Below are 25,303 nucleotides of genomic sequence, written 5' to 3' on the forward strand. Positions count from 1 at the left end.
TGTGGCATTTTCATTTACATTTTGGTTTCTTTAGTGGCAGCAGGATACGTGGCACTGTCGTTAAGCCTATTTATGTTTTTAGATGTCAACTTGTATCATATGTCTTTCTTATTTCAGTTTTATATTTCAAATGCCCTACACATGAATTATAATCAAATTTAAATTCAGGAGTAGAAATAGTTACAGAGATCTGGCGGAAAATGTACCACAATCGAAACTATTGGGCATACTTAGTCTAGATCAGAGTCAACCAACAGATTTAAAAGTAATCACGCTAAGCGAGACATTAGAGAAATATTTGTGGCGGGGAGTGTATGTATAAGTATCTTGCTTATGAAGGTTCAAAGATATCAGGTTGAACCTAAGGACTGAAATGTCTGTCTGAATCAGTTTCAGTTATTATTATTATTTTTTTTTTTTTTTTTGAAAATACATTTGTCTACTGTTACACAAACTACCTAAAGTAGAGTATCATAAATTTCTCTCTGCATTGTTTCACTGTCGTTCCATTTGTCCCCTTCAATTTAAGATTTTTATTTTTTTTTACTTACCGCTTTTATTGTTGACATTTGCTTTATTAAATTATATTTTTTTGGTCATAAAGTAGACAAATGAAATTATTATTAAGTATAATTTAAGTGTATGTCTTGTTTATACTTTAATACAATTTAATAAAGTGGGATTTTCGTTTATAAATATTTTATTTTAAATTATATTTTTATTTCGCTTATAACTTATCTATTAAAATATGTCAAATAATTGCTTGAAAATATCCCTATGTAATAGAAATCTGCTTAAATTCCAAAGAATTTCCTATTAAAATATTTATGATTAAATTAATAAATATTTATAAAATAATTACGAAAGTGTGAGTATTTGCACATACACATAATAATGTTTAATTAAAAAATTCCATCTAAAATTCTCGGCAATTTAATTTATATTTAGTTTATTTTAGGCCATTGATAAATCAAAAAACAATTAGTTATTAGTGTTGCATAAGATTGAAATTATTCGGTTATTGAAGTAACTAAGAAACAGATTCTAACAAATGTACTAGTAAATATATTTAGACTAGCCTAATGACTAAAATATTGTCTAGTCTAATGACTAGATTATGGACTAGTCTATTTACTAGAATATCGACCAGTCTATTGACTATAATATATCGACTAGAATATAGACTAATCTATTGACTAGTCTATTGACTAGCCTATTATTTATTAGTCTATTGACTATTCCATTAACTTGTCTATAGACTACTCTACTTTTCTAAGGACTAATTATTGACTAATCTAAGTACTAGTCTATTGACTATTTCAAGTACTAGTCTAAGGACTAGTCTGTTGACTAGTATATCTAAGTCTATCTAAGTACTAGTCTTTTGACTAGTCCAAGTACTTGTCCGTTGACTAGTCTAAGTACTAGTCCATTCACTAGTCTAAGGAGTAGTCTATTAACTAGTCTAAGGACAAGACTATTGACTAGTCTAAGGAGTAGTCTATTTACTGGTCTAAGTACCAATCCAAGGACTTGTCAACATACTGGTCTATTGAGTAATCTACAGACTCGTCTATTGACTAGCCCTCAGACTGGAGTCTGGTCTATTGACTAGTCTAAGGACTAGTCTATTGAATTGTCTAAGGACTGGTCTATTTGCTAGTCCAAGGACTGTTCTGTTGACTAGCCCATAGACTTGTCTATTGATTAATATAAGTATTAGTTCATTGACGAGTCTAAGTACAAGTTCATGACTAGTCTAAGGATAAGCTTTTTTTATTAACTAAGGACTATTCTGTTGACTAGTCAAAGGACTAGTCTATTGAATAGTCTAAGGACTAGTCTAAGGACTAGTCTAAGAACTAGTCTAAGAACTAGTCTAAGGACTAGTCTACTGAGTAGTCTATGGAATACTCTACTATTCTTAGGACTAGTTATTGACTAATCTAAGTACTGGTCCTTTGACTAGTCTAAGTACTAGTCCTTTGACTAGTCTAAGTACTAGTCCATTCACTAGTCTAAAGACTAGTCTATTAACTAGTCTAAGGACAAGACTATTGACAGGTCTAAGGAGTAGTCTATTTACTGGTCTAGGAACCAATCCAAGGACTTGTCAACATACTAGTCTATTCACTAACCTACAGACTCGTCTATTGACAAGGCCACAGACTGGAGTCTGGTATATTGACTAGTCTATTGCATTGCCTAAGGACTGGTCTATTTGCTAGTCTAAGGACTATTCTATTGACCAGTCTAAGGACTAGTCAATAGAACAATCTAATGACTAGACTATTGACTAATCTAAGTATTAGTCCATTGACGAGTCTAAATACTAGTCCATGACTAGTCTAAGGACAAGCCTTTTTTTATTAACTAAGGACTGTTGACTAGTCAAAGGACTAGTCTATTGACTAGTCAAAGGACTAGTCTACTGACTAGTCTAAGGACTGTCTATTGACTAGTCTAAGGACAACTATTCTAGGAACTAGGATATCTGGACAAGTCTATGGACTATTCTTTAGACATATCTATTGACTAGTCTATGGAAAAGTCTATGGACATTTCTATTGAGCAGTCTATTAGCTAGTCTATGGCCAATCTATAGACATATCTATTGACTATCCTATGGAAAATGTATAATCTATAGATTATTCAAATACTTGCTAGTATTCTGCTTTCTATACTATTGTTTTGTATATGGAACAGACTATAGACTAGTCTATGGAATAGCTTCGTAATATGTCTTGCGGGTACTGCGGTATTTTTTGTTTCCATGACATAGTGAAATAATACATTGGACTGTATTTTTCATCACTGATGTAGTGTCTTATGTGTATCGAACTCTCGGCCACCAGACAAAATAATCTGGAACACTAACGTACCGAGGCATAATAATGTGATTATACTTTTTTAACGACTCGATTATTCGCTTTATTTTTCATCGAAAATATGAGATTATTCAACAAATGTTATTTCAACACATGCAGACATTCAAATATTCATAATAAAAATAAGTAAATTTGTAGGTATGAGTAGCACTCATATACAAATACACATCCCCATATATGTTGATGCCCACAAAATTTAAGTAAATACATGTTTACACATAAAACCATATAATGATATTTAACAACACTAACACATATACTTCTATACATAGACAAGTTAACACTATTTGTGGCATGTTGGCCATGGGAAAACAACTTCAATTTCAAGCACATTTACAAAATTTCTATTGTTCGGCAAACTCATTTAATATAGAAGAATGTATCTATGTACAGAGAACCAAAAACCAACATTGTACACTTACATTTAAACATATCTTTTAGCACAGTTACACACAAACATACATATGTATATACAATTACATATGCATACATAGTTACATATATACATTTGAATGTAGAATACATAATAATGCATAATCAGCACTGGCATCAAGACAGCAATAATAACAAGTTGCAAAATACACTTTTAGTTATGTACATACATATATACATATGTAATAATATTTGTAAAATTTATATAGAAAACACATAAAAACAAGTTTTATGCTTATATGCATGTAAATTAGAGGGGCTAACGTTCTACGAGCGAATGAAAATCAGTTCAACTAAATTGAAAGTTAGATTATGTTACATGATTCATTCGCAACTTAACGAAAAGTTTACCTCCCAAAAATGGTCGATTTTCTGTAAGTTGTGACCCACGTGAGGTATTTCTAACATCTTTTAGTAAATATCATTTAATAATATTCGATCAAGGTCTTACAAGATAATGTAAATTTTATCACATGAACCTTTATATTTTTCCCTCAACCTGCTCTAAGACTTTCCGACATCACCAACGTCGCAGTTGATCAAAGTGTCTCAAAGAATATGGATGAAAATTATAATAGGTTATGTGTTAGGCGAAATAATGGATCGAGATTAAGCATTTCCAATAGTTTTAGTCCATGGGTCAAAAGAAAAGTATGTGTCAAATTTCATCAAATTATCTTGAAAATTGCGACCTGTAACATGCGCATAAAGTTTACACACTCAGACAGACGAACGGACAGACGGACATAGGTTAATAGCCCCATAAAGTGATTCGGAGATAATTGATATACTTTAAGGTAAGTGTAGGGACCAATATTTTTGGGTTTTACAGATATCAGCACAAACGTATAATACCCACCAAACTATGGTGTTGTAGGGTATAAAAAAACTGATTTCGTTGAATTTAGATTATAAAGATCCTATAAGCGATAGCTACTATGGGAGAGTATCAAAAAAAACTCCTCATCATTACTAATCCGACAAAATTTCGAAGAAAGTAAGAAACTAATTGGACAATCTTCGGGACTTTATTACAGAGCACTTTTCAATATCGGAATAATGAGGATATAGAAGTCAATGTAGAAATAATCAAAAATGACTTAAATCCTTCGAGGATATATGTCATCTACGGGAGCAGATATCCACACAGAGGAAATCGTAGATAATCGTAGATAGAGGAGATTCGGCTGACTTTTCGCTAAATTGATGTATAAATCGTCGATAAATAATTTCTATACCCATGTCCCACATAAATCAATAAAAAGAAGTTTCGAGCAGGAAATTGTAGAATATGGAAGAGAACATTAATCTTCTAATGGATTCCTATTTCCCTCTCTGGTATAATATGTACCATAAAAGAACCGATAAGGAGAGATTAGCAGGTGACCATTACAACCACTTAACATGATCGAGGGTACTTTACGAATGAAATTGGAATTAGTTTAAACTAATCTGTCAATTATATTTAAACATATCGCTCTTATCCAATTATTATAACAGTTACAGGTTTACCAGGCGCTCCGTGGCTGGATGTTAAGGAATAGGCGATATAATTATCAAAAGAAAGGGATATACGCGATACACCATAGGGTATAAACTTATCGCCGTTACTGAAGGTCTAATGACCTAGGGCAATATCGTAGTATTTCTGGACAAGAATCCAAGTTATTCGGCTTGACATAATCAAGAGGACACAATACTAACACATCCAAGATTGAAATCTGTGTTTTCACAATGAAATTTCCGCCTACACTGAACCCTTATTCTTGGATAGGGCGATATCAAAGATCGACAGTGTCCAATAGGTAGAATAGAACAATTCGACATTGGTAGCTATGTGGTGTTAGGACCACTAAAACCTATGGGTATCCAAATGAGAGCAGAACGCGAAGCTTCCTCTGCTGGACTTACATGTTTATATAAAATTTAAAGAACAGATACAGACAAAAGAGTAAAATTCGTAGAGAGTATTGTTATTGTCAGAATTGTCTTTGTTGTGATGTTATTCCGATATTAACTACCTATTTAAATCTCTATCTTGTAAGTTCTTCTTATTTGTAAGTCAGTCTTATGTAAAATTATTTTGTATGCACAAACTGTATGGTGTTTTAAATTTTTTTATATAAGTGTATCGAATGTAAATATGTAATACCAAACCAAATCATATATGCTGATGTATTTGTAATGCCAGAAAATAATAGTCAAAAAGCTTCTTCAACTTCGGCAACGATATCACGAAGTACCTTAATGTTTCATATATCCAATAGCTACTGAAATGAAAGAACTATAATTGATCCTTATCCTTAACTAAGGATTCATGTATTGATTCCTAAAATCAAGATTACATTAAATAAATATTTGTCATATAAGCTTTGTGAGTTTACCCTTTCTAAATGACACATTTTTAAATGATATAATGCACATCGCAATCCATTTTTATTATATAATGAATGAAATTAAAATTTTAAATTTACTATAATCAGACGCACCCAAATAAATATTTCAGTGCACATGCGGTAAATATTTGTCGGTTGTTATTATTGTACACTATATTTTGCCATATTCTTAATATCACAACAATAGTTACAATAACAACAACTAACAACATCACCGCCATTCCATTTACACATATGTACATACATTTGCTGTAACCCAGTTTACATTTTCTGGCTATATGGCGAAGTATAATAAGTCTGTAACAATCAAAAAAGATAAAGTTCTATGGACCGATCCCCATAACATTTCAAAGAGATTTTTGTTCCTATAAAACTTAATTATAACGAATTTCACCTCCATACATGTTTCCCCAGGTTTGTCTTTATATGTAGCAGGAATGGAAAATTCAGCATTTAAGTACTTTTTTCAGTTCTTTTGGAAGTCGTAAAATACTGCGTTACCCCCACGAGAGTTTTTCTAACTTATCCAGTAGTTGTCAATATACCACTAGTTCATAATCAAATCGATAGTCTAGTCCATTGCTTAGTCTATAGTCTAGTCAATAGTCAAGATTATAGTGTAGTCTATAGTCTAGTCTATAGTCGAGTCTATAATTTAGTCTATATAGTCTATAGTCTACTCTATAATTTGGTCTATATAGTCTAGCATATAGTCTTGCATATAGTCTAGCATATAGTCTAGCATAAAGTCTAGCATATAGTCTAGCATATAATCTAGCATATAGTCTAGCATATAATCTAGCATATAGTCTAGCATATAGTCTAGCATATAGTCTAGCATATAGTCTAGCATATAGTCTAGCATATAGTCTAGCATATAGTCTAGCATATAGCCTAGCATATAGTCTAGCATATAGTCTAGTATATAGTCTAGTCTATAGTCTAGTCTATAGTCTAGTCTATAGTCTAGTCTATAGTCTAGTCTATAGTCTAGTCTATAGTCTAGTCTATAGTCTACTCTATAGTCTAGTCTATAGTCTAGTCTATATTCTAGTATATAGTCTAGTCTATAGTCTAGCCTATAGTCTAGTCTATAGTCTAGTCTATAGTCTAGTCTATAGTCTAGTAGTCTAGTCTATAGTCTAGTCTATAGTCTAGTCTATAGTCTAGTCTATAGTCTAGATAGTCTAGTCTATAGTCTAGTCTATAGTCTAGTCTATAGTCTAGTCTATAGTCTAGTCTATAGTCTAGTCTATAGTCTAGTCTATAGTCTAGTCTATAGTCTAGTCTATAGTCTAGTCTATAGTCTAGTCTATAGTCTAGTCTATAGTCTAGTCTATAGTCTAGTCTATAGTCTAGTCTATAGTCTAGTCTATAGTCTAGTCTATAGTCTAGTCTATAGTCTAGTCTATAGTCTAGTCTATAGTCTAGTCTATAGTCTAGTCTATAGTCTAGTCTATAGTCTAGTCTATAGTCTAGTCTATAGTCTAGTCTATAGTCTAGTCTATAGTCTAGTCTATAGTCTAGTCTATAGTCTAGTCTATAGTCTAGTCTATAGTCTAGTCTATAGTCTAGTCTATAGTCTAGTCTATAGTCTAGTCTATAGTCTAGTCTATAGTCTAGTCTATAGTCTAGTCTATAGTCTAGTCTATAGTCTAGTCTATAGTCTAGTCTATAGTCTAGTCTATAGTCTAGTCTATAGTCTAGTCTATAGTCTAGTCTATAGTCTAGACTAGTCTTGTCTATAGTCTAGTCTAGTCTAGTCTAGTCTAGTCTATAGTCTAGTCTAGTCTATAGTCTATAGTCTATAGTCTAGTCTAGTCTATAGTCTAGTCTAGTCTATAGTCTAGTCTAGTCTAGTCTATAGTCTAGTCTAGTCTATAGTCTAGTCTATAGTCTAGTCTATAGTCTAGTCTATAGTCTAGTCTATAGTCTAGTCTATAGTCTAGTCTATAGTCTAGTCTATAGTCTAGTCTATAGTCTAGTCTATAGTCTAGACTATAGTCTTGTCTATAGTCTAGTCTATAGTCTAGTCTAGTCTATAGTCTAGTCTAGTCTATAGTCTAGTCTATAGTCTAGTCTAGTCTATAGTCTAGTCTAGTCTATAGTCTAGTCTAGTCTAGTCTATAGTCTAGTCTATAGTCTAGTCTATAGTCTAGTCTATAGTCTAGTCTATAGTCTAGTCTATAGTCTAGTCTATAGTCTAGTCTATAGTCTAGTCTATAGTCTAGTCTATAGTCTAGTCTATAGTCTAGTCTATAGTCTAGTCTATAGTCTAGTCTATAGTCTAGTCTATAGTCTAGTCTATAGTCTAGTCTATAGTCTAGTCTATAGTCTAGTCTATAGTCTAGTCTATAGTCTAGTCTATAGTCTAGTCTATAGTCTAGTCTATAGTCTAGTCTATAGTCTAGTCTATAGTCTAGTCTATAGTCTAGTCTATAGTCTAGTCTATAGTCTAGTCTATAGTCTAGTCTATAGTCTAGTCTATAGTCTAGTCTATAGTCTAGTCTATAGTCTAGTCTATAGTCTAGTCTATAGTCTAGTCTATAGTCTAGTCTATAGTCTAGTCTATAGTCTAGTCTATAGTCTAGTCTATAGTCTAGTCTATAGTCTAGTCTATAGTCTAGTCTAGTATAGTCTATAGTCTAGTCTATAGTCTAGACTATAGTCTTGTCTATAGTCTAGTCTACAGTCTAGTCTAGTCTATAGTCTAGTCTAGTCTATAGTCTAGTCTATAGTCTAGTCTAGTCTAGTCTAGTCTAGTCTAGTCTATAGTCTAGTCTAGTCTAGTCTAGTCTATAGTAAAGTCTATAGTCTAGTCTATAGTCTAGTCTATAGTCGTCTATAGTCTAGTCTATAGTCTAGTCTAGTCTAGTCTATAGTCTAGTCTATAGTCTAGTCTATAGTCTAGTCTATAGTCTAGTCTATAGTCTAGTCTATAGTCTAGTCTATAGTCTAGTCTATAGTCTAGTCTATAGTCTAGTCAATAGTCTAGTCTATAGTCTAGTCTATAGTCTAGTCTATAGTCTAGTCTATAGTCTAGTCTATAGTCTAGTCTATAGTCTAGTCTATAGTCTAGTCTATAGTCTAGTCTATAGTCGTCTATAGTCTAGTCTATAGTCTAGTCTATAGTCTAGTCTATAGTCTAGTCTATAGTCTAGTCTATAGTCTAGTCTATAGTCTAGTCTATAGTCTAGTCTATAGTCTAGTCTATAGTCTAGTCTATAGTCTAGTCTAGTCTAATCTATAGTCTAGTCTATAGTCTAATCTATAGTCTAGTCTATAGTTAGTCTATAGTCTAGTCTATAGTCTAGTCTATAGTCTAGTCTATAGTCTAGTCTATAGTCTAGTCTATAGTCTAGTCTATAGTCTAGTCTATAGTCTAGTCTATAGTCTAGTCTATAGTCTAGTCTATAGTCTAGTCTATAGTCTAGTCTATAGTCTAGTCTATAGTCTAGTCTATAGTCTAGTCTATAGTCTAGTCTATAGTCTAGTCTATAGTCTAGTCTATAGTCTAGTCTATAGTCTAGTCTATAGTCTAGTCTATAGTCTAGTCTATAGTCTAGTCTATAGTCTAGTCTATAGTCTAGTCTATAGTCTAGTCTATAGTCTAGTCTATAGTCTAGTCTATAGTCTAGTCTATAGTCTAGTCTATAGTCTAGTCTATAGTCTAGTCTATAGTCTAGTCTATAGTCTAGTCTATAGTCTAGTCTATAGTCTAGTCTATAGTCTAGTCTAAAGTCTAGTCTATAGTCTAGTCTATAGTCTAGTCTATAGTCTAGTCTATAGTCTAGTCTATAGTCTAGTCTATAGTCTAGTCTATAGTCTAGTCTATAGCTAGTCTATAGTCTAGTCTATAGTCTAGTCCATAGTCTAGTCTATAGTCTAGTCTATAGTCTAGTCTATAGTCTAGTCTATAGTCTAGTCTATAGTCTAGTCTATAGTCTAGTCTATAGTCTAGTCTATAGTCTAGTCTATAGTCTAGTCTATAGTCTAGTCTATAGTCTAGTCTATAGTCTAGTCTATAGTCTAGTCTATAGTCTAGTCTATAGTCTAGTCTATAGTCTAGTCTATAGTCTAGTCTATAGTCTAGTCTATAGTCTAGTCTATAGTCTAGTCTATAGTCTAGTCTATAGTCTAGTCTATAGTCTAGTCTATAGTCTAGTCTATAGTCTAGTCTATAGTCTAGTCTATAGTCTAGTCTATAGTCTAGTCTATAGTCTAGTCTATAGTCTAGTCTATAGTCTAGTCTATAGTCTAGTCTATAGTCTAGTCTATAGTCTAGTCTATAGTCTAGTCTATAGTCTAGTCTATAGTCTAGTCTATAGTCTAGTCTATAGTCTAGTCTATAGTCTAGTCTATAGTCTAGTCTATAGTCTAGTCTATAGTCCGCACTATAGTCTAGTCTATAGTCCAGTCTATAGTCTAGTCTATAGTCCAGTCTATAGTCTAGTCTATAGTCTAGTCTATTGTCCGCACTATAGCCTAGTCTATAGTCTTGGTATGGTCTTGTCTTGTGGAAAATAAGTTTAGTACTTTAATACCTAAAAATTTACTCTTTCTGTTAAAATTTAGTACTACTTCAAAATTTAAAGTTACATGCCTGCTTTAAATATAGTCATTTTCTGAAGATTGTGGTAGGAACCGATACCGAATACTCTATTTTACCATTTGAAATTGAAATTGGAAATTGATCTCATTGTAGTATTGTATTAAGCCACCAAAAATTGGACGTTATCATAAATCAGTTCAGAGTGTTTGCTGGGTTATATGTATGTTCATATGTATATTAAATGTGGTATTGGAATTGGAATATGTATGTGGTAATCATAATTATTTGTAGATGTGTGTCTAATTGCACACTCATGTACACAGAATTATTTTCGAACATGAAAAATATATGTTTAGATGTGGTTAAATATTTGTTGGTTATTTTCTAGCATCCCATGAATCATATTTATTTCAAACCGCCTTTATAATATGACTTTTTATTTGAAATTAACAAATTTAAATGAACTATATGGATTTCTAAGAAACTTTTTTAAAGAAATTTTTGACACTATTACTTAAGTTTGAACGTTCATAAATGCAATGTTTAGTTAAGAGGCAGATTTTAATCATCTATTTTATTAATTATTATTCTATTTTTATTAAATTTTGGAATTAATTTGACCCAAAAACAAGGTAACTCTACATTAAATTACTTATTTCACATTTTATCCATGTTATAATTAAGAAAAAATACACATAATCCTTTTTTAATTCTACCAAAACCTTACTTTAAAACAAATATTGAAAATACAACAAAAACACATTTTTTTGTAAATAAAAACCTTCACTCTAGATATACAAATTTAAATTAAAATGTTCACTTTTATTGTCATCACTTCTGTTCTGTTCATTTACCACAAAATTAGAGAGTTTTTTTTGGTGTCGTGTTGCACGCAGAAAAGTGCAGGAAAATTAAATAAAATGTGGGCGATAAAAACAACACACTAGCAAAAACTGGAATTCAAAAAAACACAACAGCAAAATAATGAGGAGTAACCTCTTTAACAAAACAAAATAGAGAAAAAAAAATTAATGAACAAAATTAACAAATTTAAGTAAATACACTCAGAGAAAAATATTAAAAATTGAGGTGACTATATAATAATTTTTTCAAAGAACTTTCGTATAATATTTATAACCATTAAATTAATTGAAATTTGTAAAAATAAGGCTTCGTTTCAGAAAACAAAAATTTCCGAATTTGTCCATTGTCCCGTATTTCTGTCTGTCTGTCTGTCTGTCTGTCTGTCTGTCTGTCTGTCTGTCTGTCTGTCTGTCTGTCTGTCTGTCTGTCTGTCTGTCTGTCGGGCGTCTGGAGTCTATCTAGCGATCTATCTCTCTATCTATCTATCTATCTATCTATCTATCTATCTATCTATCTATCTATCTATCTATCTATCTATCTATCTATCTATCTATCTATCTATCTATCTATCTATCTATCTATCTATCTATCTATCTATCTATCTATCTATCTATCTATCTATCTATCTATCTATCTATCTATCTATCTATCTATCTATCTATCTATCTATCTATCTATCTATCTATCTATCTATCTATCTATCTATCTATCTATCTATCTATCTATCTAGCTATCTATCTATCTATCTATCTCTATCTATCTATCTATCTCTCTATCTATCTATCTATCTATCTATCTATCTATCTATCTATCTATCTATCTATCTATCTATCTATCTATCTATCTATCTATCTATCTATCTATCTATCTATCTATCTATCTATCTATCTATCTCTCTATCTATCTATCTATCTATCTATCTATCTATCTATCTATCTATCTATCTATCTATCTATCTATCTATCTATCTATCTATCTATCTATCTATCTATCTATCTATCTATCTATCTATCTATCTATCTATCTATCTATCTATCTATCTATCTATCTATCTATCTATCTATCTATCTATCTATCTATCTATCTATCTATCTATCTAGCTATCTATCGATCTATCTATCTATCTATCTATCTATCTATCTATCTAGCTATCTATCTATCTATCTATCTATCTATCTATCTATCTATCTATCATCTATCTATCTATCTATCTATCTATCTATCTATCTATCTATCTATCTATCTATCTATCTATCTATCTATCATATCTATCGATCTATCTATCTATCTATCTATCTATCTATCTATCTATCTATCTATCTATCTATCTATCTATCTATCTATCTATCTATCTATCTATCTATCTATCTATCTATCTATCTATCTATCTATCTATATTAAGATTCGGCATAATGTAATTTAGTTTTAATTCCCCCTTTTTCTGCATGTATTCATAGTCATACAAATTGCTCAACTTTTTCTATTCGTATTAATTTACTATTTTTATTAAATAAAATTTTAAAAATAATTGTATTAGAAACCATAACAAATTGAGCGTAAGCAAATAAACAAATACAGATATACATATGAATGAGACTAATACAGGATTTCCAGAGTTCGACTATTTGAATATTTTTTAATGACCTTTCTAATATTGAGATATGTGTACAAATAATGTATGTATTTGTGGGGTGCGTACCAAAAGTTATGGATGAAATATCAAATTGTTCAAGAGTCGTATTTTCAATTGAAATTTACAACAACAAAATGAAATTTAAACAATTATGTTAAAAAATATTTGTTAGTTTTGAATGTACGAAACACAGTGACGGAAATTTAAGGAAACAAAATTATTCATTTAAATGCATTTTCAAACTATATTTAAACATAATTTACCATTCAGAATAACTATAACCATACTTCTCCTGCAACGGATCTATTAATTACCTTAATAAAATTGTATTATGCATTTCGTTTCACTCTGTCTTTATCACATGTCTGATACGCATTTCCCACCTAATTGCCATTCATGTATTTTCAAATTTATTTTTCGCACTTTGCCACCAATATCAGCAATAGGAGAAATTTTGTATAATTTTCCGAAAATAAATGATAATCACATTATTGGTTAATTTAGGAATTGTTCATGGTTTTCCTATTTAAATTACAATTATTTTTATTTTATTTATAAGTTAACAAATACAAGATTTAAACAGATTTCGAATGAAACATTTAGGCACCCATTCCACTAACTAACTAACTAACTAACTAACTAACTAACTAACTAACTAACTAACTAACCTAACTAACTAACTAACTACTAACTAACTAACTAACTAACTAACTACTAACTAACTAACTAACTAACTAACTAACTAACTAACTAACTACTACTAACTAACTAACTACTAACTAACTAACTAACTAACTACTAACTAACTAACTAACTACTAACTAACTAACTAACTAACTACTAACTAACTAACTAACTAACTAACTACCTAACTAACTAACTAACTAACTAACTAACTACTAACTACTAACTAACTAACTACTACTACTAACTAACTACTACTAACTACTAACTACTAACTAACTAACTAACTAACTACTACTAACTAACTAACTAACTAACTAACTACTAACTAACTAAACTAACTAACTAACTAACTAACTAACTAACTACTACTAACTAACTAACTAACTAACTAACTACTAACTAACTAACTAACTAACTAACTACTAACTAACTAACTAACTAACTACTACTAACTAACTACTAACTAACTAACTAACTAACTAACTAACTAACTAACTAACTAACTAACTAACTACTAACTAACTAACTAACTAACTAACATAACTAACTACTAACTAACTAACTAACTAACTACTACTAACTACTAACTACTACTAACTAACTAACTAACTAACTAACTAACTACTACTAACTAACTAACTACTAACTAACTAACTACTAACTAACTAACTAACTAACTAACTAACTAACTAACTAACTAACTAACTAACTAACTAACTAACTAACTAACTAACTACTAACTAACTAACTAACTAACTACTACTAACTACTACTAACTACTAACTAACTAACTAACTAACTAACTAACTAACTAACTACTAACTACTAACTACTAACTAACTAACTACTAACTAACTACTAACTAACTAACTAACTAACTAACTAACTAACTAACTAACTAACTACTAACTAACTAACTAACTAACTAACTACTAACTAACTAACTAACTAACTAACTAACTAACTACTAACTAACTAACTACTAACTAACTACTAACTAACTAACTAACTAACTAACTACTACTCTAACTAACTAACTACTAACTAACTAACTAACTAACTAACTAACTAACTAACTACTAACTAACTAACTACTAACTAACTAACAACTAACTAACTAACTAACTAACTAACTAACTAACTAACTAACTACTAACTAACTAACTAACTACTAACTAACTAACTAACTACCTAACTAACTAACTAACTAACTAACTAACTAACTAACTAACTAACTAACTAACTAACTAACTAACTAACTAACTAACTAACTAACTAACTAACTAACTTCTCCTTTGGACATTTTAATACTCTTTCCGGCAACTTTTTAGGCCAATAACGAGGTGAAGCGAGAAACAAATAGTAGTAGGACCGGACAAGGTATGAAGGATATGGTGTTTGAGGCAAAATTGCCTAACTACTTCTTTCTAAATAGTCTTTAAACAGGTCATTATGGAATGGGGTGATTTGTTTAAGTATTTTACAATCAATTCACTCATTCATTCCTTATAGGTTCTCTGTGAAGGTTTGTACTTTTGGTTGCACCATGTACGTTGCATATACGCTTTACATACGATCTCTTAAGTATTGGATTGTCGTAATAGCGACTTTTAAAGCATTCAATCAGAGTTTCTTTGAAATATACCATTCCTTACTTCTTTCTAACATTCAAACTATTCCAAAGAAACAATTTAAATTTCTTTAAACATAAAACCCACAAGCAACAAAAAAAAAAACAAAGAAATAATAATAACATGCCTAGAATGATTTACGACCACTTTGATGAGCTACAAATAGAATTGTTAATAAATTTTTCCCAAGAATCGCAAATATTCTCACAAAGAAATTGTTGGCCACTTAAATGTTGACAGTAAAAACATTTATTAACAATAATTCTTAATGCACAAAAAATCTATCTATACTTTGAAACCTTGTATAAAGAACCATAAATCTTTAAAATTGTGGATGAAAAGAAGAAAAAGTTTATTTCTGGCACAGATACAACAACAACAACAGCAAAGTACAGGCATCCATAACTAATCATAAAGTTTTCCTTTCAACTCGTTCACTTTTTTTTGCACTTTTACCTGAATAAGCAATTATTTTTTGTTGTCGTTGTAGTTGTTGCAGCTTAAGGGAAAATAAAATAATGTATAAAGAAAAAGAGGAAAATAAAGGGCAAAAAAAAAACAGTATTTTATAACGGAAAAACAAGAACTCTTTACCAATACTAAATGGCAAATTTTTTCTTTTTGTTTTTTGCCCTTGTATCCTTTTTTATGCTCTTTTAATGTTGGTGCAAAATTTTACATTGTATATGAGTGTATTTGTGTGTCTGGCTGGAAAATATGTCCTTCATCTATAATTTTCTTTGTGATTTTCCACACTCTTTTCCCTTAGCAAGAGTGTTATTGAGTACATAAGTATTTATGTATGCAAGTGCATGTGTATGAGTGTCAGTGTGTATATTTGTATCAGTTGTAGTGTTGCATTTCACACCCAATACATACTCAAGCTCAATGTTCGTTCAATGTAGAAAATTGAATGTTGCTCACAAAAAAAAAAACATGAAAATCGTCAGCAACTACAGCAGCACTTCTTGTGCAGCACTTTAATTTACAATACAGCAAATAACAACAACAACTATCACTAACTATAATAGCAGTAGCAGCAAAAGTAAACTTTTCCCATCAAAACTTTTTTTCGGTTTAAGTTGAGAAACCTAAACTGCAGAATTTTTTTTTTCTGAGTTCCTTGTATTTTTTTCTCACTTTTTCTGCTGTTGTTGCTAGTGTAGTGCTGCTGTTGACTTTTTTTACATGGCGCGACCATGTTTTTCTTGCCAATAACAGCAAACAAACACAACAAATATGTTTGGGATTTTTGTATTATAAGAACAAGAATCCGAAAAAAAATCTGACAGTAAAAAAGCTTAAATATTAACTTGTTATTTATCATGGAATTAAATGTGATTTAAGTGAGATTATAATGAATATTTATGGGTGTTACAAACATCAGCACAAACTCATAATACCATCCCCACTTAGTGGTGTAGGGTATAAAAAATAGGGGTACATTGTCAATTCGTTTGTTCCATATCGAAATATTGGCCGTAGTCTCACAAAAGAATAAGAGTATCCCTAAACATTAATGTGTCGTTTAAAAGATATTTCTATAAAAAAGTTGTCCAAGGGATCATTATTAGATTAGACTGTCTGTCTGTCTGTCTATCTGTCTGAAAATATCATTAACTAGCAGTATAGCGATGAAATTCGACATAAGCCAATTTTATAAGAACCTGAATTTCTTCAATTTCGCCATATAATTGACCTTACCCATCATAATACCCCACATAGAGAGATATACCCACCATCAAACCGTATGCCCGAAAAGGAATGCTTCCCTATAAACATCAGGCTGATATTACTCATCAAATTAACTAAAGAGGACTTCGTATGAGAGATAGGGTTAATTATTGACCGTTTTTCATAAAATTGTTCATAATTTTTTTACACCGATTTTGCTTTATATAAAACATCGACACTTTCCGCATGAAATTCAATAGGAAGATTTACATTAAAGTAATTTTCTTATAGACCGATGCTCAATAAATTTGGTAGAGAGATTCAACTCGTATAAAACATATGTGTGTCGACTTTCATTGCTTTTCTCGTATTTCTAAACCAGTAATGAGCTTTAAAATTATTTTCTGAAGGGAAGCTTATATGAGGGTCAATCATATGCATAAAAGTCAGTAGAGGGGTTCTGACTCGAATTTCATCTTTATACTCGTACTTTTAAGCCTTATAGATCTTATAGAGGGGGTAAGGTCAATTATGGACCTTTGGTTAAGTGATTTTGGTTAGCACTTCATCGCTTAACTCATATTTTTAATCCAGTAATGATCGTTGAAGTCATTAAGTAGGGTCAACTATGGACCAATCCACATAAAACTTGTTAGAGAGCTTTTGGCTCCATTGAAACTTATGTGTGTCAAATTGCATCGCTATACGCGTATTTTTAAGCGTTATAATAATTTTTTGAAAGGGACCTTATATGGGGGGTAGGGTCAATTATGGACCCATCCACATTAAATTTGGTACAGAGGTTTCAGATTATAAGGGACGTATTTATGTCAAATTTCATTTTTATACTAGTATTTTTAAGTCAGTAATGAGAGTTAAAGTAATTTTTTAAGGGAACCTTATATGGGGGGTAGGGTCAAATATGGACCAATCCACATAAAACTTGATAGAGAGATTTTGGCTCCATTGAAACTTATGTGTGTCGAATTTCACCACTATACTTGTATTTTTAAGCCAGTAATGAGCGTTAAAGTCATTTTCTGAAGGGGACCTTATATGGGGGGTAGAGTCAACTATGGACCGATCCGCATAAAATTTGTACTTTCGTACTTTTGCGCTAATAATGAGGGTTAAAGTCATTTTCTGAAGGGGACCTTATAGGGGGGAGAGTCAATTATGGACCGATCCTTATAAAATTCTACGAAGAGATTTATGTTCCCATAAAACATGTTTGTGCAGAATTTCACCGCTATTGATGCTTCTCTTATCCAGTTATAGGCGATAAAGTCATTTTCTGAAGGGAACTTTATATGGGGGGAAGGGTCAATTATGGGTATATCCTTATAAATTTTTACGAAGAGATTTATGTTCCATAAAATATGCTTGTGCCGAATTTCACCGCTATTGATGCTTTTTTCAGCCAGTTATGGGCGATAAAGTCATTTTCTGAAAGGGACTTTATATGGGGGGTAGGGTCAATTATGGTCCTATCCTTATAAAATTTTACGAATAAATTAATGTTCCCATAAAACATGTTTGTGCCGAATTTCACCGCTATTGATGCTTCTTTTAGCCAGTTATGGGCGGTAAAGTCATTTTCTGAAAGGGACTTTATATGGGGGATAGTGTCAATTATGGACCGATCCTTATAAAATTCTATGAAGAGATTAATGTTCCCATAAAACATATTTGTGCCGAATTTCACCGCTATTGATACTTCTCTTGGCCAGTTATGGGCGATAACGTCATTTTCTGAAGGGAGCCTTATATGGGGGCTAGGCGAAATCGTGGACCGATATTGCCCATTTTCAATACCAAACAAACTGCATCAACTATAAGTATCTACGCTAGCTACTTCTGTTTGGACTCTATCGTGTTTTCAACAGACAGACAGAAGGACGGACATGGCTAGATCGTCTAAGAATTTAATAAGTATCCAGAATATATATATACTTTTATGGGTCTTAGATGAATATTTCAATGTGTTACAAACGGAATGACAAAAACAATATATCCCCCATCTGTTTTGATGGTGGGTATAAAAAGTACAAAAAGTTACAAAAGTATATATATTCTGGGTTCTTATTAAATTCTAAAACAATCTATCCATGTCCGTCCGTCTGTCAGGTTGTTGAAAGAACGATAGGGTCTGAACAAAAAATATAGAGGGTTAAAATTTCAGTCGTAGATATATATGCTGATAGAATTATTGAAAATTCGAATATCGGATATAGCACAGACAGACTGACGGACATTTCTTAATCGACTCAACTATCTATAAGAACCCGGCATATATATATATGTACTTTATAAGGTGGGAAAATTATATTACAGAAATTACAAACGGAATGACAATTTTATATATACCCCTCTCACAAAAGTATAGTGTATAATTATAACACTTTTTGATGTTAATGAGTGGAATGTAAAAATTTTGCTGACACTACAATTCAAACAAACATTCATAACTTTACATACATACATTCCAGGGACTACAGATGGAAAAGAATCGAACATTGACATCACTTGAAAGAAACTGTATAAACAAAACCATAAAAAACAAGTAAGAAAGTATAGTCGGGCGAGGCCGACCATATGATACCCCAGTTATGAATATTAAATGTGATTTATTTTTCATAATAAAGCATTTATCTCCAATATTCCCTTGTTCCGATACATTTAAGCAATTTATGGATGAAAAACTAATTTTCTGAAAGAGGCTTTATATGGGGACTAGGGGCAAATATGGACCAAGCCCGATAAAATTTTGTGAATATATTTATATTTACATAATATTTTATTGTGCTGAATTTCATCGGTATATTTGTGTTTATAAGTTAATTTGGAACATTCAAGTAATTTTCTGAAGGGGACTTTGTATGGGAGCTAGGGTCAAATGGGGCCCGATCTTTATGAAATTTGGCAGAGTCATCAAGACTTCTATAAAACTTAGTTGTGCCGTATTTTATCGATATATTATGAGCTCAGAAGCCCTTTTCGGGTGGTTCTGTTCTATTGGGGCTAGGTGAAATAATGGATCGATTTTAACCATTTTCAATAGGCTTCGTCCTTGGGTCAAATAAAACGTGTGTGCCAAATTTCATCCAATTATCTTGAAAATTGCGACCTGTACCTTGCGCACAAGGTTTACATGGACAGCCAGCTAGCCAGACGGACGGACGGACATAGCTTAATCGACTCAGAAAACGATTCTAAGCCGATTGGTATACTTTAAGGTGGGTCTAGGACGAATATTTTTATATGTTACAAACATCAGCACAAATCCAATATACCCTCCCCACTAAAATGGTGTAGGGTATAAACATTAAAAAACTGAAACAGTTTCTTTGTTTAAACAAAATAAAAATAACAAAGATTGAAATGAAATCAAATAAATGGAAAATAAGAGCATTAAAATTAACTAACAAATAAATAGAAAATCAAACCAATTCGCACATTCAAATACATATATACTAATATGTATGTACATTAGGGTGTCCCGTGGAGAAATTTTTTTATCAAACGTTGCGTATTACAGTTACCAAGCTTTAATTTTTAGTAGGAATATCAATACCTTTTTTATGTTCTTCATAAAACCAGGTAAAACCTAATGTATATATGTATATAGACTGACTTAAATAGTATGTACACAACCCGCTAGTTCTAGAAAAGACAATGGATTCCGGCCTCTTTTTTTAACTTTTGTCATTATGTTTATTAAAATAAGTAACATTTTATAATATATATTAAGTAGCAACATTTTAAAATGGACCTTGCTACAGCAGAGTCATTTACAATTCCATCTCTTTGATCCTCACTTATAGTTCTATACGTATTCTCAACTCACCATAGCTCACACTCTAAATTATTAAACATTTTCTTTAATCAATTTAACAAACAAATGTCTATTTTAATTAAATATCAAACAATTAATTTTTCTTCATTTAACACAAAACACTATCCATGGCCAATGTGCAAATTATCACTTCCTACATACATGTCTGTCAGACTTTTTGTCTGGCTATCTATACGTTTATCTAACTAAATATCTATCTGTCTCATCATTTCCATTATGGTATTTTATGTATCGATGGCACTTTAAACGAAACGTAAACAAAGTAATTGATATTAAATTAATTGTTCTAATAAAAATTAATAGAAAAATAAATAAATAAACAATTCCCTTTCCGTGCATTTATAAACATTTATACTATTTATATATGTATCTGACAAATTTTTTTATTTGTCTCCAACAAACAATCTATTTATAATGAATAAATGTGTATCGAAGAATAACTCCATAAATTAACGATTAAACATTAGAAATTTAATATGAATTACGAGTTATAATAAATTTAATGTATCACTTTGTTCCACACACACACACACACTAGACAAATATTTATTTTTTACATTTCTATGGAAAAAGAAGGGAATTTTTTTCTCCTTATCTTCGGCAAAAAGTAAATGTAGTAGAAAATGTTAAGTAACCAAACATTTGTCAAATAATGACAACAACAATACACTAAACACTAATAATAATAAACACTTGAATAGAATTTATAACTATGTTGAAAAGTTGACATCACATAACTAACATATTTCTTTCGTAAAGGGGATAATACTGCTAAACATCTTCAACTTTATAGAGCAATAATTCGGCTTTATTATATCTTCTTAGAAAAATATTTAAGTTAAGTGGTGTTAATATTTTACCTTTGATAAATATTTTCCAATAATAATGATTGAATGAGAGATAAGTAAAATAAGACTGTCATTGACATAAATAAGACAATTTAATGTTGTAGAAATCATTTAAATTCGGAAAAATGTTAATAAATGTATTTTAGTATTCAAAAATTTATTAAAGAAGAAAACAGTTAAGAACTAAAAAAATTTTAAAATTAAAAAACAAAGTGTAATAGAATATATTCCACTTTATAATATCCTATACTAGCAATGATACTAAATATATCTACGAATGCATATGTCAATTATGAAATATTTCTCATATTTATAAGATTTCTGCCATTCGGCCATGTTAAATGCATTTTAAGTAATCTCATTCTTACAACTCTCGCTTACAAATCACAACTTAAATAAGTACTTACAAATATGTTGTCAAAAAGTTGTTTTGTTTTAAAAACCAACAAAAAAAATTGCTCACAAAAAATACGAACCAGTGCTTCTTGTCCGTCCTACTCACAAAACCCCTGTTAAGTTACTTTATTTTGCGTCAAATAATGGTTTTCACACAGAAAAACTATTTTCTTTCTGTGTATGTAAAAAGAATTGCAAGCGAGCGATAAAATAAAATTTGCAAAACTGAAAACAAACTACTTACGTATCTTATTACAAGTCATTATAAAAGTACTTAAAAGTAATGCAGACGGTATGTAGTAGTCGTCGATATGTAAGTGGTTCTGTAAGTACAAGTCATTACCAAGTTTTTGCTGGGTAGTTTTGGAAAAATTCCTCTACAAGTAAAAGCAGTCCGTATGACATTGTGTCGTAAAGTATCGAAAATATCTCGAAGTCGCTGAACACCATGTATAAGGGAAATTTCAATTCATAAGCTATTAGTTTTTTTTAGAGTTTTTTAACATTCCACAAAGTTTTCCTCTCTTTGACTTGGAGGTCCAGTAGGCCAAAAAGTTCCGATAAGTGACAATAAGAAGACCTTTTGAATTTAGTTAGTTAGTTAGTTAGTTAGTAAGTTAGTTAGTTAGTTAGGTAGTTAGTTAGTTAGTTAGTTAGTTAGTTAGTTAGTTAGTTAGTTAGTTAGTTAGTTAGTTAGTTAGTTAGTTAGTTAGTTAGTTAGTTAGTTAGTTAGTTAGTTAGTTAGTTAGTTAGTTAGTTAGTTAGTTAGTTAGTAGTTAGTTAGTTAGTTAGTTAGTAGTTAGTTAGTTAGTTAGTTAGTTAGTTAGTTAGTAGTAGTTAGTTAGTTAGTTAGTTAGTTAGTTAGTTAGTAGTTAGTTAGTTAGTTAGTTAGTTAGTTAGTTAGTTAGTTAGTTAGTTAGTTAGTTAGTTAGTTAGTTAGTTAGTTAGTTAGTTAGTTAGTTAGTTAGTTAGTAGTTAGTTAGTTAGTTAGTTAGTTAGTTAGTTAGTTAGTTAGTTAGTTAGTTAGTTAGTTAGTTAGTTAGTTAGTTAGTTAGTTAGTAGTTAGTTAGTTAGTTAGTAGTTAGTTAGTTAGTTAGTTAGTAGTTAGTTAGTTAGTTAGTTAGTTAGTAGTTAGTTAGTTAGTTAGTTAGTTAGTTAGTTAGTTAGTTAGTTAGTTAGTTAGTTAGTTAGTTAGTTAGTAGTTAGTTAGTTAGTTAGTTAGTTAGTTAGTTAGTTAGTTAGTTAGTTAGTTAGTTAGTTAGTTAGTTAGTTAGTTAGTTAGTTAGTTAGTTAGTTAGTTAGTTAGTTAGTTAGTTAGTTAGTTAGTTAGTTAGTTAGTTAGTTAGTTAGTAGTTAGTTAGTTAGTTAGTTAGTTAGTTAGTAGTTAGTTAGTTAGTTAGTAGTTAGTTAGTTAGTTAGTAGTTAGTTAGTTAGTTAGTTAGTTAGTTAGTTAGTTAGTTAGTTAGTTAGTTAGTTAGTTAGTTAGTTAGTTAGTTAGTTAGTTAGTTAGTTAGTTAGTTAGTTAGTTAGTTAGTTAGTTAGTTAGTTAGTTAGTAGTTAGTTAGTTAGTTAGTTAGTTAGTTAGTTAGTTAGTTAGTAGTTAGTTAGTTAGTTAGTTAGTTAGTTAGTAGTTAGTTAGTTAGTTAGTTAGTTAGTAGTTAGTTAGTTAGTTAGTTAGTTAGTTAGTTAGTAGTTAGTTAGTTAGTTAGTTAGTTAGTTAGTTAGTTAGTTAGTTAGTTAGTTAGTTAGTTAGTTAGTTAGTTAGTTAGTTAGTTAGTTAGTTAGTTAGTTAGTTAGTTAGTTAGTTAGTTAGTTAGTTAGTTAGTTAGTAGTTAGTTAGTTAGTTAGTTAGTTAGTTAGTTAGTTAGTTAGTTAGTTAGTTAGTTAGTTAGTTAGTTAGTTAGTTAGTAGTTAGTAGTTCCGATTTGATTTCTGCATTAAAACAATTCTTACTTATTTTATATAGAAACTAAACACTGTGCTAAAATATATATAATAATTGTGTAATTTACAAATCAAGCAGTATTTTTATCATAAAACCACGAACATGACAAATATTAGCAGTAATAAATAGAACTATAACGATATTTTACGATTTGATAATGCATTGAGTAATTAAATAACCTTGTCAACAAATTGCTTCAATTTTTAAACATGGAACACATTTTCATTAGAAACACACCTATTAACGAATACTTTAATAATTGAATTAACAAATAGCACATAATTTATTAATTAATTTAAATATTTTAATAAACATATTTTTAAAACAATCAAAAAATTTATTACAAAATAATCTTTATATAAACTCATTAATTAAATTTTTCCTGCCTAATTAAACACTACACTTAAATATAATTTTAAAACAAAAAAAAATATATACAAAATCAGCAAATAATAAATTCACATAAAATTTAAAATTAACGTTTATTTATTTCCTCTGAACTCCTCTCAACGCACATGTATACTCTTCACTTCAATGACAATCATTACAAGGGCCAAAATCACATAAATTGCCGTGATGGCAAACACATACAGGGGATTAGAGGTGAAGACCAATTTGGTCAACAGCACGGTGCCAAATAGAAATATGGCCACAATAAATGACACCATTATTATGGTTTGTAAATCACGATACCACAAGGTTTTGGGATCTTGGGTGCGGGGTACAATGACTTGTGGCTTAAGAGGACGATACTCTTGTTCGTATTGCGTCTCAAAGCCGCTGGTGAAATCCACATCATCTAACGGTGCTGATTTTTCCAAATCACTTGATGCCATGTTTACTTTTTTTTAGTTTATTTCACAAAAATTATTTATATTTTTTACTATTTTTAAACAGTTACTCAATTACGTGATTTCATTCACCTTACAAAATGACAGTTCGTTGAAAACTGTCTCACCCAGTTTTATTTTGTGTTTTGTTTAGTTGCGTTTCTCTCTTTAGTATTTGATTAAATATTTACGTATCGATCGCTTTGTTATCATATCAATAAACAAAGCAAGAGCAACAACAACAATAAAAGAAAAACAAAGGTGCTAATGATAACATTTAATTCCACAAATTCTACATGTTCCACTTAACATATTCCACATAAAAATAAACAGTCGTAATGTTGGCTAAATAAATAAAAACACAAAATTTATCTTAACCCACTCAATGCGAAACTATAAACTTTATAGTTTCGCACTTTATAGTATAAAGTGATGAATTTTTCATATATTGGCAATTTCGTGTTCAGTGACCCAACTTTTAAAATAAATGTCTTCCGATATCCAAGGTAAGTAATATTGGATAGTTAGTAGCTAGAGACTATAGACTAGACTATAGACTAGATTATAGACTAGACTATAGACTAGACTATAGACTAGACTATAGACTAGACTATAGACTAGGCTATAGACTAGGCTATAGACTAGACTATATTATAGACTAGACTATAGAC

At 30.5% G+C, this 25,303-nt stretch overlaps 1 protein-coding gene across 1 annotated transcript; it reads right to left on the reverse strand.

The window, feature by feature from the left end:
• Window positions 1-23,859: 23,859 nt before the first annotated feature.
• Window positions 23,860-24,777, reverse strand: LOC119610935. Its single transcript, XM_037966359.1, has one exon. It carries the CDS (start codon window positions 24,636-24,638, stop codon window positions 24,309-24,311), a length of 330 nt encoding a protein of 109 aa, XP_037822287.1. The 5' UTR covers window positions 24,639-24,777; the 3' UTR covers window positions 23,860-24,308.
• Window positions 24,778-25,303: the final 526 nt, after the last annotated feature.

Source organism: Lucilia sericata, unplaced genomic scaffold (genome assembly GCF_015586225.1).
Source record: "Lucilia sericata isolate MDLA Ls3-8-SP2 unplaced genomic scaffold, ASM1558622v1 Contig001312F_arrow, whole genome shotgun sequence".
In the NCBI taxonomy this organism is placed as follows: Eukaryota; Metazoa; Arthropoda; class Insecta; order Diptera; family Calliphoridae; genus Lucilia; species Lucilia sericata.